General features: G+C 30.1%; 2 protein-coding genes and 1 long non-coding RNA gene across 4 annotated transcripts; 1 reads left to right on the forward strand and 2 right to left on the reverse strand.

Moving 5' to 3' along the window:
* Window positions 1-1,909: 1,909 nt before the first annotated feature.
* On the forward strand, window positions 1,910-2,660 carry LOC127148497 (uncharacterized). The gene is made up of 2 exons (XR_007819524.1): window positions 1,910-2,056; window positions 2,140-2,660. It is a non-coding gene; the product is annotated as an uncharacterized LOC127148497 (long non-coding RNA).
* A 1,062-nt stretch (window positions 2,661-3,722) lies between these two features.
* Window positions 3,723-4,136, reverse strand: LOC103488542 (probable calcium-binding protein CML36). Its single transcript, XM_008447340.1, has one exon. The coding sequence runs from the start codon at window positions 4,134-4,136 to the stop codon at window positions 3,723-3,725; it is 414 nt and encodes a 137-aa protein (XP_008445562.1).
* A 3,014-nt stretch (window positions 4,137-7,150) lies between these two features.
* LOC127148498 (uncharacterized) lies at window positions 7,151-12,771 on the reverse strand. 2 transcript variants are annotated; one of them, XM_051082404.1, is made up of 8 exons: window positions 11,737-12,771; window positions 10,814-10,882; window positions 9,728-9,790; window positions 8,878-9,020; window positions 8,701-8,756; window positions 8,528-8,627; window positions 8,283-8,394; window positions 7,151-7,368 (listed from the first exon to the last, which is right to left on the reverse strand). In XM_051082404.1, the coding sequence occupies exons 1-6, from the start codon at window positions 11,764-11,766 to the stop codon at window positions 8,554-8,556; spliced, it is 435 nt and encodes a 144-aa protein (XP_050938361.1). In that variant the 5' UTR covers window positions 11,767-12,771; the 3' UTR covers window positions 7,151-7,368; window positions 8,283-8,394; window positions 8,528-8,553. The 2 variants fall into 2 exon arrangements, 1 of the variants encoding a protein (XP_050938361.1); XR_007819525.1 differs by lacking the exons at window positions 9,728-9,790; window positions 10,814-10,882; window positions 11,737-12,771 and adding an exon at window positions 7,728-7,937 and having other exon boundaries at window positions 8,878-9,686.
* Window positions 12,772-18,185: the final 5,414 nt, after the last annotated feature.

Below are 18,185 nucleotides of genomic sequence, written 5' to 3' on the forward strand. Positions count from 1 at the left end.
TGGAAATCAAAATTAGATTCTATATTTTAAATAATTTTTTTCAAACAATGCCTTTTTATTCTTTGAAGTAAGTGTTCTTCACATGACTTTCAGGATATAATTTTAAACATTAGGGTAATATAAGTATATATAATTTTGAAGAAAATAAAAAAACTAATGACCTGGGGTAGTTAATCAATTTTTTTCGTTCAAAACTTATGATTATTATATCCAAAACTTATGATTATTATTCTAAACTAACACGAAGATTGGTTTAATTAAGATATTTAGGTACATCATCGGATCCATTTTCTTCCTTTAGTATATGTTGTAAAAAAAATAAAATAAAATAGACTAAGACTAATAAAAACGGATAGAAGCATAGAAGAAAATTGATCAGATCTATAAAAGTATTAAAATCATCATGGAGACATAATAGACTAGTTCTTTAAATGTAGTTTCTAGGATCGATTTATTTTGAGATGAGTGATTCATGAAAATTGGTTCCTACGTTTCTTTCGATGATGACAAAAAAGACCATATTCTTGCAAAAGCTGATAATCCTTCTCTTTTCTTTTCTAATTTTTCTATTCCTTTTTATCCAAATTTTATTTGTGCTGTTTCATGTCTTTGCATAATTCTTTTTCCGCGGATAACAGAGGTATGATGTATAGATGTTACTCGAGATGCATCCAAGTATTACTTCAAAATAAATATCCGTCTAAAAATTAATCACTTTTAATTTAAATGATAGGAGTAAAATTGAACCGACCAATCGCACAATATTAAAAGAATAACTAAAAGAATCAAATAGTGGCGATAGATATGGATACAGATACGATGTCCTCACCTTCAAACTACGTGGAATCGAATTCGTAAGGACCAAATCCAGGAAAGTGAAGAAGATTATTAGGTCAGATTCCAGAAATAGAAGGCCACATTCAATTCCATCCAAAATAGAATAATCCCATTGACAGACACTACTCTTGAATAACAATGTGAGGGGGAAATTAGGTAAATCTCATCCTTCACTTCAGATATTTTTTTAGTGGGATTGGAGATAGTTATAGGAAAAATATTTTTTTAAAAGAAAAAGATTAAAATGTCATTTTGGTTCTTATACTTTAAAATTTGTTAAGTTTTAGTTATTGTACTTTTGAATGTTCAATTATAGTCTTTGTCCTTTTTGTAAATTTCAAATTTAGTGAATTGAAGTTAATTTTTATTGAAATTAATTGAATAATTAGCACAATAGTTTGGATGCAAAAAATTCCAATATGTGATATATTTTTTAATTTTATAGTAAAAATATTAATAAGGAATAAAAATTAATAAAAAATGTACGACAAACGAAAAATAGGGATTAAATTTAAGATTATTGAAAGTCCAGTGACTAAAATCGGACATTTGAAAGTTCAGAAAATGATATTTTTTCAAAAAAGAAAAAGGAAGACAATATATTTCCGTATGCATATATATATATATATAGAAGAATTGATAATTAAGGTGAGTTTTCTTAAATGATTTTAAAGGATTGAATATGAGGTTTCTTTCGAGCAAACGAGGGAGGTTAAGAAAATGAGATTTAACTTAGGCCTTAGGATATTAAAACCATTTTAGTTTTTGATATTTCGAAAAATGGACTTTATTTTATCAAACAAGAGGGTAGAATTTTTTTTTTTTTTTTTTTTAAAAAAAGACATCAAACATGTGGTAGAATTAGTGTGTAACTAAAATTTGACCTAGATTCATACATTTTAATTATAATACCATCATTGTACTCCAGATACGTTACCATATATATTAAAAAGGGCAAATACACAAAAAAGGGGGAAAAAGTTAAAGATATTTAAAGACTATTTTTAATTGGTCGTCAAATACTCTGATTCTTTTTCAAAGTTACTCATTTCTTAAAATAAATACTGTTTTTGAGGTTGTCGGTTAGAATGCTGAAAACTGCTTTTGTACTTAAATCTTAAATGCATTTATTTAATCTCAAGGAGTCTTTAATGTTTGTGATTTAGAAACGCAGACAAAGGCATCCATTGCGTTCATGACACACCCATTGTTTTGTCAGGTAAAATTAAACACTCCTTTATTAGTTCCTTTCGTGTCACGTAATTTTTTAATCATTATCATCAATAACACAAAATATCAAAGCTTGGGCATTTGGCCAACCCGCATTCTCAAATATCATCCGATGGCGACGTCTAGACCTCAATTGAAGTTGACGAGGGATGAGGTTAGGGAGATGGAATCCTCACTAAGCAAGGGGTGATGCAAGCCATAAACTCTATGGGCGGGTGTACTATGTCATTCCAGAAAGCTCACTATGGGATTGCTTTTTCTGACAAAGATGGTCTTCATCTCATTGATCAGGAAAACGAGTTGGAGAAACTCGTCGACTATCTCATGAGGTTTTCTGCTGGAAAGAAAAAGCAGGATGATAAATCGAGTCAATCGACCATGTAATCTATTTTCTATTATTTATGTCTATGTGTCCGGTCGTATGTTTTTGAGTCAATATGGTTTATGCTCTACAATTGAGCACGTATGTTGTTTGCTGTTGTACTTTGGTTGTCTGCTATAATATTGCATGTGTCACCCGTGGTAAAATGTCTTCACGTTGTATACATGGTGAAGAATATTTAATTTGATTCCAACGGCTGTATTTTTCCTAACAGTTCCATTGCAACAGATAATACTCATACACAAATAGATCATTGCTGTAAAATTAAAAAAAAAATAATGGAAGAAAGAAACCATAAATCTTCTTGTAGCCTTCAAAAAATTAAATCTTCCTCCTTCTCGTTAGGGTTCATTTAACCGTATATCATGGCGTTTCTTCTATGTGCATGTTTGAGTTGTTGGTAATTTTCTTCCCAAAATCACCATGGAAAGAACAGAGTTTAGAGAGAGATTTTCAATTCTGATTTCATCAAAATCAAAGGATCAAAGGATATACAATTGAAATTAGGATTGAATTTACATCACCCATATATATATATGATAAGAGTGGTATGCATAAAGATCATGAGTGCATATATGGTGTTTCTAGCTAGAATATTAAGCCCTTTCCACCTCTTTTATTATAAGCAGGTTTAAAATGGCTTTCACCTTTTTTAACTTTCTTAAGAGTAATAGTTTAGTTCTCTTCGAGCTTTTTTGAAACGATATAATTTTTAGTTTTTAGTTTAATTTTAAGAAACAAACATATTTTCTTTCAATTTCTTTATTTGTAAAAGTGTTCGAATTCTCAACTAATTTCTAAAAATGATTAAAAACACTATTTTTTTTTTAGTTTTTTAAATATGACTTAGTTTTTTATAGTGTTGATGGAAAATATAAATATGGAGAATGACAATTAATATATGATTGTATTAATTTTCATATTTATTACAAATTATCGCTTTATTATTTGTGTTTATTTTGATATATGTTGTTCAGATTTTCTGTAATATTAGTATGTAACTTTGTTATATGTTGTGCATTAAAAAACTCTTCTTTCATATATTATTATAAATTGCTTCAAATTCAAAAGTACACCAAACTATATATTTTAATTTATATCACTAAATTATTTCTTTTAGAAAAGTTTAGGATGTAGAAGCTATTTTTAACCTGTCAATAATCAAAATAGTTTTGAGTTCAATCCTCCACCCACATTAAATTCAAAAGTTATTTTAAAACTCTAATTTATTATGTAGCAGTGCATACATACATATGAATTGTCACATAGCTAATTAATTTAACCTCCTCCTATTATTGGTTCTCTGAACATAATCAATGAGTTTATTAAGTTCACACTCGCTAATGAGACCGTCGCCATCTTCATCAGCACAAGCCATGGCGTAGTGAGTTTTCAACAGCGGGGAGTATGAACCCATCATACCGAAGGCCTGCATTACCTCATTCTTACTGAGAAAACCATCGCCATCGATGTCGAAACCTACAAATATTTCTTTGATCTCTTCCCTTGTGAGTTTCATGTTTGGTAAGTTTGTGGAGGGTTTCTTGTTAGCGTGTGTCAAGTCAGTCATCAGTTCCTGCTTATCGAGAATTCCGTCGCCATTGGCATCGCGCATCTTGAACACAAGGTTTGCTTCTTTCTCAGACAGAGGCTTTTGGAGTGCAAGAAAAAGGCTTTTATCTTCCATTCTTGTTGTTGGCTTTAGGGTTTTAGTTAGACCTGTTTGAGGTTTTGTTTGATATATGATCAAGCAGTGAAAGAGAATGGTATTTATAATGCATTATTAAAAGTATTGTCTCTAAATTTCTTCATTGGAATCATATTCCCATTTCATCTTTTGGCTATAGAAAGTTTGTGTAATTGTGTTTGTGTGTTTTGCCTTTTGGTTTCTTATAAAGAAAACGAAGAAAGATTAACATGTGTATATCTTACATTATTTTTTTCCTAAAAAAAAAAGTATATACTTCATATATAAGAAATGTTACGAAAATGTTATATCAAAGCAAGATCGTTTAAGCAACGCAAAAGGGCTAAAAACAAATTGCTCTTGTCACTCTCCAAAACCAAAAGTGATTTTTAAAGGCTGCAATATTTCGAAGAAAGCTGAGATCTAAAATGGAATGACACTACAACTTAAAACAACGGGCACATCCTTTAGCACACCATTTATCATCTTCAAAGATAATATTGTCGCATCATTCTCGATCATCCTAACTTCAATAAGATATTTTAATATATATATATATATAATATATATATATATATTTCTAAAAGACAGTTTTGTAATGTTTAAAGTCAAAGATAATATTCTACCTTTCGAAAGAATAAAAATAAACGACAAAGTTGAAGAGTTTTTTGTTTTATTTATTACAATTTTGAGTTGTTATCCATCTTCTTTAAGCTGTCATGTTTAGACCAAGAAAAATCTGACGTTGGTTAATTAAAATTCTTAATTTTTTACTTAATAATTTCTGATAGGCATTGTGTTTGCATATGTTCTTATCGTATTTAAGAAACAATTACTTTCTAAAAAAAATATATAAAAAAACTAATTTGTACTACTAAGTACCTCAACTCACATAAAGTAGTTAATTAAAGTATAAACTTTAGCCAAAATCTTTTCGCCTACATTATTTTTAATCTTAAGTTTTTGATTAAATTAATCAGTAAAAACTAATATATAATTTAAGAACAAACCATTAAAAGTAAGATAGATGGTGAAGAAGATGAGCCTTTGAAAATATAGTTGTAAATGGTGGATTGACTATGCATGAGGTTCTTCATATGAAAAAAAAAACGTACGATGGGTTGTAAATTTATATTCTTTCTATCCTACGTTTATCGTCATCCAAAGGGCTTTTCTTCCATCCAATTTCCTCGTGGAGAATACATCCTTAATAATAATCTATTTTTAAACTTATAAGTTCAGAACAATTATGCACACTAAAATAAATTCATACTTCTAAAGAATGAACACCCAAACACGAACTTCATAAATTTAAAATCATAGATTTCAGAATTTTAATAATCAATTTTCCTTTTTTTTTAATTTCATTTGAAAGTATTTTCCTATGTGCACATCTAGTTTTGTTTCTTAGAGAAATATAACGTATCGAGGTAGATCTTGTTGTTCTATATAGATTAGAAATAAAATAGGAAAATTATTTTAAAATGACGAAACAATTAAAGATAATTATAAATATTTAAGTAAACAAACCAGCAGGAATCTTAACTATGTTTGCACAATTTTGTTTCTTTAAAATGTAATTAATTAAAATACAATTATAATTTTATACGATAATAAATAAGATGTTCTCATCGCTATCCCAAAATTTTAAGCTAGTAGGTTAATAAAGTAAATTAAACAAAAACATAAAATTCAATTATTGTGGGTTTGCAAAGAATATACTTCTTGATGATTCTTTTTTTCTGAAAAATGTGTGTTTAATTATTTTCTCAATTACAATAATTTTTATTTTCCTTTTAAGTGATCAATAATATTTGAATTATTTAGTCAAACCAAACCATGGTGTTTGATTTCAACCTTGAATTCAAATGTTTGGTTTTTCACCTGAAAATATAAATTTCAACAATTTACTCACAAATTCTAACCAGAAAAATAATTTTTTAAAACGTTTATTTTTGTTTTCAAAAAAGAGAATGACATGAACTAACTTAACTAAGACTAGAGCTATCAAGGATGATCTAAATATTTTGTTGCGATTTTGTCAAAAAGATTTTATGAAATTATTTTTATTAATGAGTAATTTAATTAAAAAAGATAAAAGATTCTCTTTTATTTTAGGAATCTTATATTATTATCTTTTTTAGATTATCCTTGAACAAATATATATATATAACGAAATTTGTGGGTTCTGATACGACTAACGAACGAAGAAAGCTTTTGGAGCTGTTAGTAGAATCTATATTACAATAACTATAAGCGGAAGAACGTAGTGCGATTATCTATCTATGGTCTTGACGTATTGATCTGTGATGATTCTTATGATGGGTAAGAGAAAGATAAAGCTGTGATCAAAGTGATCACCTTAAACTTTAGGGGAGTATGAAAACATCGTCAAGTAGATTCACTCATATATTGAGGGAGCCTGGAGTTCTGATGCTAATAAACATGTTAAAATAGTTATATGGTTGAATAGAGATCATGTATTGTATCGATGTATATTGATTAAGTCCCAAACGTAGTCACTACAAGAATTTTGGCCTTTAATGTCGGTTTAAAACCGACATTAAAGGCCTTTAATGTCACTTGGCAACCGACATCTTTGTGAGCGTTATTAAAGGTCTTTAATGTCGGTTGGGCTTTAATGTCGGTTTAAAAACGACATTAAAGGCCTCTTTAATGTCGGTTTAAAAACGACATTAAAGGCCTTTAATGTCAGTTTTCAACCGACATCTTTGATGGTGTTATTGAAGCCCTTTAATGTCGGTTGGGCTTTAATGTCGGTTTAAAAACGACATTAAAGCCCTCTTTAATGTCGGTTTGTCAGTTTTCAACCGACATCTTTGATAGTGTTATTGAAGCTCTTTAATGTCGGTTGAACTTCGGTTTAAAACCGACATTAAAGCCTAGTTTTTTATTCATTTTTACAAATTTATTTTTATTTAATTGTTACATTATTGTCCTATAGACCGACATTGGGTCAATGTAGATAAATATGTTTTTCACACGCCAACAAATCAATGAAATTCATATTATGTTAGAAACTATAACATTTGTCTTTTACATTTGAATACACAAAATAAAATATTAATATTATGTTTATATATACATTCTACAATAGTACATGAAAAAAGATTCTAAAATCCTAAATGCCTTCTCAGTCTTCAATTTTCAACGGTCGCTTGACCATTTCTACACAATCGCTTAGCTTTCAACCCGATATCACTTCAATTATCTACAAACAATATCCAAATAAACCATTTATATGAATAACAAAGCTGTTTGAAGTACTGAAATTGCAGAAAAGGATGAAAAGTTCTTAATATTGCCCACAAAATGAATAATCAACATTTTTTTACATAACATTATTATGAAAACCAATATCAATCTATAAAGAAATAAGCAACATCAACACAATAAGTTGAAAAGTAAAGCTTATTGTAGTCCAACGTAAGCATAAGTAGCGCAAAGAAAAAATGTCCCTTACGTCACCAATGGAATTTCATTCCAAGTAAACATAAACATCATTAAAAATTAACTAAAATAATAAATAATAAACAAAACCAGAGAAAGAGAGGAAGAATCACAACTTACCAATAATCCCACCACCTGCTGTTTCGCCAGCAAGACTACCATTTCCATTACCACTGCCAAGTTCACAAGGGAGATTGGGATCACCATACGCAACACCGCCATTAATGAAGGTGCCATTATAGTATCCATCACCACCTTTCCCACCATGTCCACCACCTGCACCAAGACCATTTGCAAAAATTCGTCCTCTACCCACTCCACCGGTGCAGCCTGCACAACCAAGTACAAAACATGGTGAGTTGCAATAATGGAAAATTTTCCTCTTATGAATAACCAAACTTTCATCAAGAAAAGATGGAGACAATCACATACAATAACGAAAACCCACAAAGGATGCAAGATAAAACTAAGATACCAATTTAAATGGAAAAAAAGAAGAAGAAGAAAAACGATACATAGCCGAAGCACAACAGAAAACTTTAATTTATCTACAATAGTGTAATGTAATATGTTCAACCTTCAGTTGAGATGAAGCTGCGGTATATTAACAATTTTTCATTAAAACTACTTGAACCTGCCAGGTAAGAACAAAATAATTGGAAGAAAAATGCATACCAAGACCAGAAGCACTAATTGCACCAGATAGGTAAACAAATATATCCCTGACCCATGAAACAAGCCAAGCAATGTGGTCAATCTGCAGAAACAAATCTTCAACTCGACAAATCTGCAGAAACAAGCCAAGCAAACAAATATCAGATTAGACAATGAAAAGCATGTTCAGTGTAATGAATAAATCTAAAAAATAATATTCTCCACACAAGATAACTACTTAGTGGTCAATCTGGCTAATGAGACACCTGAAGAGTGAAGGGCAATGTGGAATTCACGTTACAATCTTCAGGGGGGTGAAGTAGTTTCGCTGGACAATCAGAAAGTTCACAGTAGAGCCGTGGTCTCCTGCAAATTTATAGAAAAGTTAGGGAAACAAAAACGAAATTACTGATCTACGATCATACATTAGAAAACTTACGTCTTATTGGCTTTTGAATCGTCCAAAGGTCCTCGGAGGAATGACTTAGGCCCAACCTTAATATTATCAAGTAGATATTCAACACTTGGTACAAACAAACAATAAAAAAAATGTGCATGCTCTTATATGTACGGTTTAAGCAAATTCTAAACAGTAAAGAAAGTTAATTCAGCTTACATAGATACTGAAAAACAATGATAGTATAAGACGTTGGCCTCAAGCAGAGATGTTGCCACAATTTCATTGTCTCCGCCGTCTATAAGTATTTTGGAATTCCACATTAAATGCATTTTCACAAACATGCGAAGGGCCCCGTATATCTGCCATATCAATGATAGCTCAGTCTTTCACATTTAAAAAAAATGATATATACATCTGTTTATTAACGGAAAAAGAAAAATAATTGACAAACATAACTCAGGCTCTGTAATCCACAATAACCAAGTACCAACCAATCAAAAACAAAGAAAATATGAAATTTTTTAGCCTATTGAAGTAGTAATGGGGACCGAAGAAAAGGATTAAAAACATCAAAATGCCCCAAAAAGTCGTTTTTCAGGCAAGCAACCTTAAAATCATCCACACAGTCTGCGACATCCTTCATAGCATAAAATCCACTAAGTAAAAAATTTAGCACAATTTAACTTTCTTACTTGCATGCTTTACAGACCAGGATGAAATAGACACAAACCTATGTATATTTAGAATTAGCATTGGATTTGAATGTAGAATTAATAAAATGCACAAAATACAGAAACCAATACTTGTGCATGCCCAAGTATGCATGGTCCCTATGGAATATTGCCATCTAAACTTATTGATAGATTAATCTTAAACATCAAGGATGATTCAAAAATCTACAAAATCTTAAAGCGCCCGTGAACTTCAAGTGTAACACTAGGGGTGTAAATTTCTCTATTACAAGCAACATGGAGATTAATAAATACCAAAAGTCTACGACAAGAAAATTAATTGTGGACTCTAAGAACACATTATTTCTCTCAACAGGAACACTGAATTAGCATACCTCTTTTGCAGCATCAATATTTTTGCAATCAAAGGTTGAATCGAAAACATACGCCATTGCACTCTACAATTTCCACCAATTTGAAGAAACATGTTATTTACATTGAGAAAACAAAAGTTACCTAACCAACCAAAAACAGAAGCCAATTGCTACCAGTCCATTCATGTTTGTCATGCTATAAAAAGAAAAAATTTCTAGTACAAACTTGAAATGACAATCACTATTGCATACAACCACAACTAGGTTGCTAAATCAAACTCAACCATATAAATTTCCCTATATTTTACAAAACCTATTAAGTAATCTTTCCTTAAATAATAAGATCTCACAAGCACCATAATGGACAATGATTTTGATAATGAAAAAAAGAACATGAACCAAGTATGGATACAAAAAAAAACATCACATTATAGTAAAACTCAACCAAGAATTAAAGTATACAAGGGTTCACCAAATAAAACTTCTAATAGCTTGCTCAAACTAATTTAAACTATTTCAGTAATCTCCCACAGACCCACCTCACCCCAGCCCACATTCAATCGATCGGTTAAATTTGTTTGCTCATACTACAAATATAAAGAGGGGAAAAATTCTATTGTACTTCACATTTCAACTACTCTGAATCTGACAAAGAGTTAAATACAATATGCAGTTAGCTAAAACAATCCCTTGAGCAAAAAACCCCCCAAAATTTCAAACCATACAAAGTAAATAAAACTAAAAAGAGAGACAAATGGGAAATCAGAAACGTTTTGACTTGTACTTGAAATGGAGTAGACAAGCCACCTGCAGACAACTCAAAATCTAAACAAACACTAGATTATGAAAGAAATTCTGCTTATTTAGAAAAGTAATAAAGAGAAGGATCACATCCACAGAGCACAAATGGTTGAATAGAACAGCATGTTACTTCAAACACTTATCACATTACTATCACCCAATCAAATCACCCAAAGCAAAAGTTAGGCACAAAAATTACTTATCTTTATGCAAAAGTGCTTCTTAATCCCAGTCAAATCACCTAGAGCTCTAAAAGCGATCATGATGAACACAAGAAATCTCAGGGAAAACATAGACTTTCTTCACCTCATTACTAGACCTTTGTCGGAGTTTCCATGGAAGATTATGACCACAACGATGAAGCTGCAGATTCTTCTACTTTGAAGAATATTCAAGTGGGTTAGTGGGGTTTTGAAGAAATTTTGAGTGTGCGAGTGGGGTATTTTCCCCCCTGTTTTTATCAATCATCTAAGACAAATTTTGAAGGAAATCAAACAAGTAAGTGGGGTTTTTTCTGTTTTGATTAAAACCCAGTTCAAACTTGGAAGAGAATTCATGTGTGTATGTGTGTTTCTTAAGAAATTTCAAATGGGTAAGTGAGTAAATGAATTTATTCACTGTTTTGAGAAAAATGAAGAGATCAGTAAGTAGGTTTCCTCCTAATTTTCCTAAACCCAAGTTCAAATGGATAAAAAAACCCAACTCAATTTTGTAAGAAAGCCTAATATTTAATAATAGCCTTTTTATTTAGCTATAATGAAGAACCAAAGCAAAATCTAAATATAGAAAATTACGTTCCAAATGAGCAAGCTAATGCCATATTGAGAACTTTTGTATGAAGAAATACATTGCTATTTAATTACTGATTTTCATAAACCAAGATTAGAATCTCTTTTCAACTAAGATTTGTGTTGTACTCCATTTCATTTAAATTCTAAAATTTAATTCTATCCTAGAAATTATTATTACATCCACTTTCCAGTATCAAATTTTAGCATTATTTTGAAATAAATTTAAGAACTACATAGCACATGAACTGTTCTTTTTTCTAACAAAATTGAGGTAAAGTTGATGATCATATAAATGTTTAAAACCAATTTTTCAATATAATAAATTTGAGGGGCAAAAAGAAAAACATGTGATTGCAAAAGGGCAGAATTATGCAAAAACCTACAATGGCAAAATACCTTTTTTTTCCTGGGAAAATACAAATTGCTACCACACTATACCTCCATTGATAGCTTTGGCTCGTACATCATTAACAGCAAGCAATTTGGTAGAACAGATGTTTCTATTTGTGTTTTTCTCTCTGGTTCCGGTTCCAGCGACGGAGTTTCTCACTCCTTTGACTGGTCCTCCTCCTCTGGACCCGCCAATGCGCCGTTGTTTTCGTCGTCGGGTCCGATGCCTTCATCCGTCGCTTTCTCTTCTTCTTCTTCTCTCTTCCCATCAACTTCAATTTCGGTTTCGTCTAAAACTGGTTTTGTCTCTGCTGATAATGATGGTGAATGAGGGTTTTCACCATTTTCGCCATTTTTGACAGAGGGAGAATGACGGTGAATCTAAACGTTTGCGACTAGGTAAATGTTGCTGAGATATTCCTCAAAAACATCGTAGCTAGTGAGCATATGTAAGATGCGCTTGAGATTACGAGAGTCACTGTCGGATGAAACTATATGAGGGAGGATCTCAGAGGCGAAGAGAGAAGAGTTGGAACTTCGCACCAATGGAGATCGAAGAGATGGAAAAGATGGAAGAAAAGGAGATGAAGATGGAGAAAGAGTAGATGCAAGATGGGGAGATGAGTGAGAGGGAGGAAGGGGGATGGAGGCGGCTGCAAATGGGTTAAAGAAAAAAGCATCAAAATACTAAACCTAAAGGAAGATATTAATTTATAAAATAAATAAATAAACATAGCTTTAATGTCGGTTTTAAACCGACATTAATCCTTCCTCTTTGATGTCAGTTTAAAACCGACATTAAACATCCGTATTTTAAAAATCGACATTAAACATCCATTTTCATTTTTTACAACCGACATTAAAGATCATATTTCTTCTAGTGAGTCAACATTGGTCGAACTGGGTTACCAAAGTTGATTGTGTTATTCTCTTCTGGGTTACCAAAGTTGATTGTGTTATTCTCTTCTGCTGTTCTTCTAGCTATTAGATGGGTTATTTACTTTAGAATTAACTAAAAGTTTATTTGATTATCTCACACCGTTTTCCCGTTTTCCATATTTGTTACTTTTACTTGTGACTATTCTTACTATTATTATTGTTATCATGATTTTTCTAAAAAATGCAAACACAATCTAGTTAGGATATCTGGGTGGAACTATTCCGATTATTTTCTCTCTTTTTCTTGCTAAAAAATGCAAACACAACAAATATGACAATAACAAGGCAAACTATCCATATGAATTTATTTTTCTGTTTATTTGATTTTTTGAAACACAGAGACAACATCCCATTTGATAGCTAAGGCAAAGCAGGACTTTCAGCTAGCTAGGTAGCCTAGCCCTTCTTCATTTTTTTTTTTAATTTATTTATACAACACATTAAAACTTCTAAACTTGAGAGTAATATTTAAAGTAGTGCATGGAAATAGGAAGTGTCATGACATTATGATCAGCAGACTGAGGAAAATTACATATAACCTCAGCACTTCCTCTTGTGCTGAAACTTCTCGGCATAGTCAACGAGCTTGTCGAGCTCCTCCTCTTCGATGTAACCATCGCCATTCTCATCAGCATGAGCCATTCCATAGTGTGCTTTGTAGAAAGGAAGAATACTGCCAAAGAACCCGAAGGCCTTCACCATCTCGCTCAAGCTCAATCGACCATCTCCATCGATGTCGTGCTCTCTAAAAATCTCCTTTATATCCTCCCTGGAGAGCTGTAGCTTGCTTGCTGCACGAGACATTTTCTTAGAAATGATACGATTTAGTGTTGGAGCAAAATGTTCGTATGTTTTTTTTTTTATGATTTGCTTGGTGGTTATCGATGTATGGATCGTGGGGTATTTATAGTAGAATTCTCACACTTTCTTTATAATCATATTGGCATCGTATATGGTAATAAAGAGGATGCTGCCAAAACGTTTAACATCAACTTTATGAAGCTCACGTGAAGAATCGGACACGCGTCTTGAAAGTAGTCAATATTTTCTTGATTTCATTATCAATTCAAGAAGTCTTCATGCATCCAAAAGAATTTAAAAGTTATCCTTTCTTATCTTCTACATTTTTTTTTCTTTACATGTAAAACCTTATTTGTCTTGTAAGTGAGTCATATGATATATTGTTATATAAAAAGCTGATGTATAAAGTTTGGGCTGCACCCATTTTTGTACTGACAATAATATTCAATAAAAATTCTGTCATAAATGGAATGCATGAAATTTAGGTACAATCTCGATATTCATAGTGTAGTAATCTGTTACACCTCGTTGTTTCTGATGAACTATCTGTTAAAATAATTAATGACTATTTAAGAATGTATCGTTTTAATTACTTTAAAATATTTAATAAAAGAATGATTAAGTATTTTTAATATCAGTTAAATTTATTCCTTTTGTTTCTAGAACTTGCAGTTAAAGCTAGCTTTGAGGATTCTTATAATTAATTTGACAAGATTGTGGCTTTAACTTCTTTTTCTCTAAGATTATAATTTATTTGTTAGTCTTTGGAAATTTTTGTTTTATATTTTTGGATGAGTAGGTAAAGGAAAATGAAGATGCATGGTAAGATATCGGTAGACATATTTTTAGAAGATCAACACACAGAACACTAAAAACAATTTTAGTACCAATTTAAATGGGTGTTAATTTTAATACTCATGAGTGTAGAATTCAATTCCAAAACCTAATTTAATTCTATTAAATTGAGAGTTTAAGGGTTAAAATTGATCACCCAAACCCACGAAGTGATTAAGGAGTGACAAATTGACAGTCCAATTGTTCCTTTATTATCGTAAATAATTACTTAATGAATCTTCCAACAATGAAAACGATGGAAGATGCTTTTGGCCATTTGCATTATATCTTTTAGGCTTTTAGTGTTCCATAGTGGTCGTCACATATGGATGTTTTTTCCTAATACTACCCACTTATTTCCTACCTATTTTGTCTCGACTTTCAATGCAATAATAATAGTTAAATTCGAGCATATATAGTTTAATTGAAATACGAATATGTTATCATAATGTAGAAATATACCTTTTTTTAGCATCTTCCTCCGATTTCTACCAAATTTTCAAAGTTAACTTATATTTCTATGAGTAATATGACAGAAAAATTGCTCAAAGACATTTAAATTATTTTTAGTATGACAAAAATTATTTTAACAGTGTCAAAAATCTAAAATGAGATTGCATTGATATTGAATGCATCCTACAATCATCAGGGAAAAAGAAAAACTGAAACTAAAAAAATGAAGATTCTTGTCATTCGTAAAAAAATTTGCGATTAAACATCTAATTAGTAAACGTTATATAGATAAAATCATAAATAAATACCGTGATACACCTAAGTATTTACCATTAAAAATATATTGGTAGAAAATGGTGAGAATGACATAGTATTCATTTCTTTTCTAGATACCAAAATACTGTCTGTTCAAAGATGCTCAGATTTCCAAGTTGGGTACCATCTTCATTATGGGTGTGACAGATTCATTTGTTCCCTATTCTTATCTTCCCACTTTCATCCTCACTGCCAATTTTACACGAAATATTAACTTAGGTTTTCAATCTCTTATATATTTATAATATTAATATTTAAAAAACATTCATGGCTCATTAATAATCAACCAACCTAAAAACTTTAGATTCATATATTAGGGTGTATATATCGCTACAAAATTTGATCGTGTTTTTACGCTTTGGCACCATGTTACTTAAAAAATTTAGATAAATAGAAGATTTAATTATACTAATATTTTGATATATTTATTTAGACGTATTAAAAAGGAGTATAACTCAACCAATTTATAAAGTATATGCATCTAAAATATAATGTATCTATGATTAGAGACAATATGTCTATTAGTATTAAAAATTCAAATCAACCTAATTATAAAAGAAGACCAGAAGAGTTGAGTTTTTTTTTTTTTTTTTTTTTTGGTTTTTTTTAAATTTTATTATAATCATATAATAATCTCGTTGTTTTGCAATTTCTTTTTTTTTCTCTTGTATTTTCAAAATACAAGTATTGAACTTTCAAAATATACTTTCATATTAAAAAAAATGAAAAGTTATATATATAGATATATATTCTTGATGCATGCTGGCAATTTGAAAATGTGATTGTGCATCAAAATAAATAAATGAAGGAATAAAGGAATAATTTTGAGTCAGTCCACCATAAATCGTTCCTGCATCCAAGCATGCCCTAGATTTTCCCCATTTTTTATTCTGCTTACAATTTATGGAATTTTCTTTCCTTAATTACTTTTCGTTGCCGGAAACGGATTCCGACTTGTCTTACCATTCCCCATCACCATACCTCCGATTTAGGTCTTCCATCCCCTTCCTTTGAATCGACAGAAACCTAACAACAACATTTCTCTAATAAGTTCTAAATTTATTACATAATCGTAATAATAAGTGTTTAAAGAAACAATACTAATAATAATTTAAAAAAAAAAAAAAAACCCTTCGTATGTTAATTAATTATGGCTATTTTAATTCATACACCTTTTAATTTTGGATACCTTGTTTTTATTTTCTTTTTCATATATTGAACATTGATTATGTGGAAAGGATTGAAGAAATAGAATTAAAAGTTCTGTTTTTTCTAGAATTAAGATTATAAATAGAGAATTTTCAAATATAGTAAAATGAACTAATATATTTATAAAATATAGAAAATTTTCTGATCTAGAATTTAAAATTTTATTTTGAACAATATAATTGAGTTATTTACAGAATAATTGTAATGTGAAAGAAGAAATTATTATGCTTATATGCAATTGTCATTACTGTGAGAATATATGCAGATAACTGATAAGTGCGTGTGGAAGGCAATTACTTGCATTAAATAAATTGGTATTTTAAACTTATTGGCAAACATTAAAAAATATGGTAAATGCAATAAGTAGTACTTTTGAATTTATATAGTTAAATATATAGTAATATTTTAGAAAAAAAATTAAAATATAACCAAAATTGTCGATTACTTTTAAATTAAAATAGAATTTCACTTGGAATTTTATTTATAAATATATATTTTGTATCTACGTTGCTTAATTATAAATATTAAAATTTAAAAAAGTTGTCAAAAATAGAAAAGTTGACTTTATTTTGTTAAAAGTAGCAAATTAGATAGAGATTGATGTAGATAGTGTTTTGAGTCTTGACATGATCTGTTGAACTTAAGCTTTAAGATTGGAATAATTTAAGAAAATTTTCAGTAATCTATAATTTTTTAGTCTATTCTTTATTCATTCCTCTATAATTTTAGTATTTTTTATTTCTTTTCTAAAAAATTATTCTAGGATGATTAGCACTTAGTAGGTACACCAAATATTATGAATAAGCATTAGAGAATAACCCACACGTATCGGATAAATTAAATGAAAACAAAAAGTCATTTTTAACAAATATAGAATTTGAGTATTCCTTATAATTGTTTGGGCAAATTAGGGTTCTACATTTTACTACCGTGAACAATACTTAACAACATTAATTATTTTGCTAGGAAAGATTATTTGAGTAATAATTATTCAAAAGATCATGTTGCTTGTTACCACCAAAATTTTATAGATATATTTACGATAGAATCAAAATATTTATAAAATATAACAAAATTTCAGATTTTATTAACGATGAAATACTTGAGTATAAAGTTAATCAATGTCTATCACCGATCGAATTTAAAATGTTTTTCATATTTTGTAAATAATTTTTCATAATTTAAACTATTTTACGAGTGTAAATGATTTTTTTCCTCAAAGTTTAGAAATGAAAATAGACAACAATGTCTAAAGTTAAAAACTAAAAATTTGTAATTTCACCATGTTAGTTTTGTTTCTAGATCAGATGTTGAATCAGTACATCGTATGGAGCGAGCTGTAACAAGAGCGAGCTATATGTTCAACAAGCCTCTACGAGAGGATATTTCTTCGGGTTCATCATTCTACCATTTTTTTTTTTTTACCAAATACTTATTTTGTGACATGAATCTTAACATCCAAACAGGAAGTTTATCGGTTCAAAGATTCATAAGCCTCCCTCTCTCTCCCACGCGTTGTACTCTATTTCTCCTTCTTCTCTTCCTAGATTTGATGGATTACAAATGGAGAATACAAAGAACTGTTGATAAAACCGAAGCCAAGATGACAAACGAACAAAATTAATTAGACCAAAAGTGAATCGAAGCAATTGATTTTGAAGATAATTGGACATTGATCAGTGTTTAGTTTGATCTTCGTACCTTTTGATACTGGTGGATGTTTCTTAACGATGTGTATCCATCAATATATTTTTAAATTCTAATTAAGTTTCAAACTTCAACACTTGCTTTTTCGTATACTTCTTAATCATTGATGTTTATGTCATTTTGTAATTTATTTTTGAAGTATTTGGATATAAGAGATTAATAGGTTAACAGATCCTGGTGCACTTATTGAATTTTTCACTCTAGTTGCATTGTTAAAAAAAAAAGTGCGCCTTATTGTA

The sequence above is a fragment of the Cucumis melo genome, chromosome 3 (genome assembly GCF_025177605.1).
Source record: "Cucumis melo cultivar AY chromosome 3, USDA_Cmelo_AY_1.0, whole genome shotgun sequence".
Lineage (NCBI taxonomy): Eukaryota > Viridiplantae > Streptophyta > Magnoliopsida > Cucurbitales > Cucurbitaceae > Cucumis > Cucumis melo.

Excerpts from the sequence above, each read along its gene's own strand:
- LOC127148498 (XM_051082404.1), bottom strand. The coding sequence starts at position 11,766 with ATGATGTACGAGCCAAAGCTATCAATGGAG. Across the intron at positions 10,883-11,736 it reads AGCCAAAGCTATCAATGGAG|AAGAATCTGCAGCTTCATCG; the intron begins GTATAGTGTGGT and ends TCTTCAAAGTAG. Across the intron at positions 9,791-10,813 it reads GACAAAGGTCTAGTAATGAG|AGTGCAATGGCGTATGTTTT; the intron begins GTGAAGAAAGTC and ends TGGAAATTGTAG.
- LOC103488542 (XM_008447340.1), bottom strand. The coding sequence starts at position 4,136 with ATGGAAGATAAAAGCCTTTTTCTTGCACTCCAAAAGCCTCTGTCTGAG.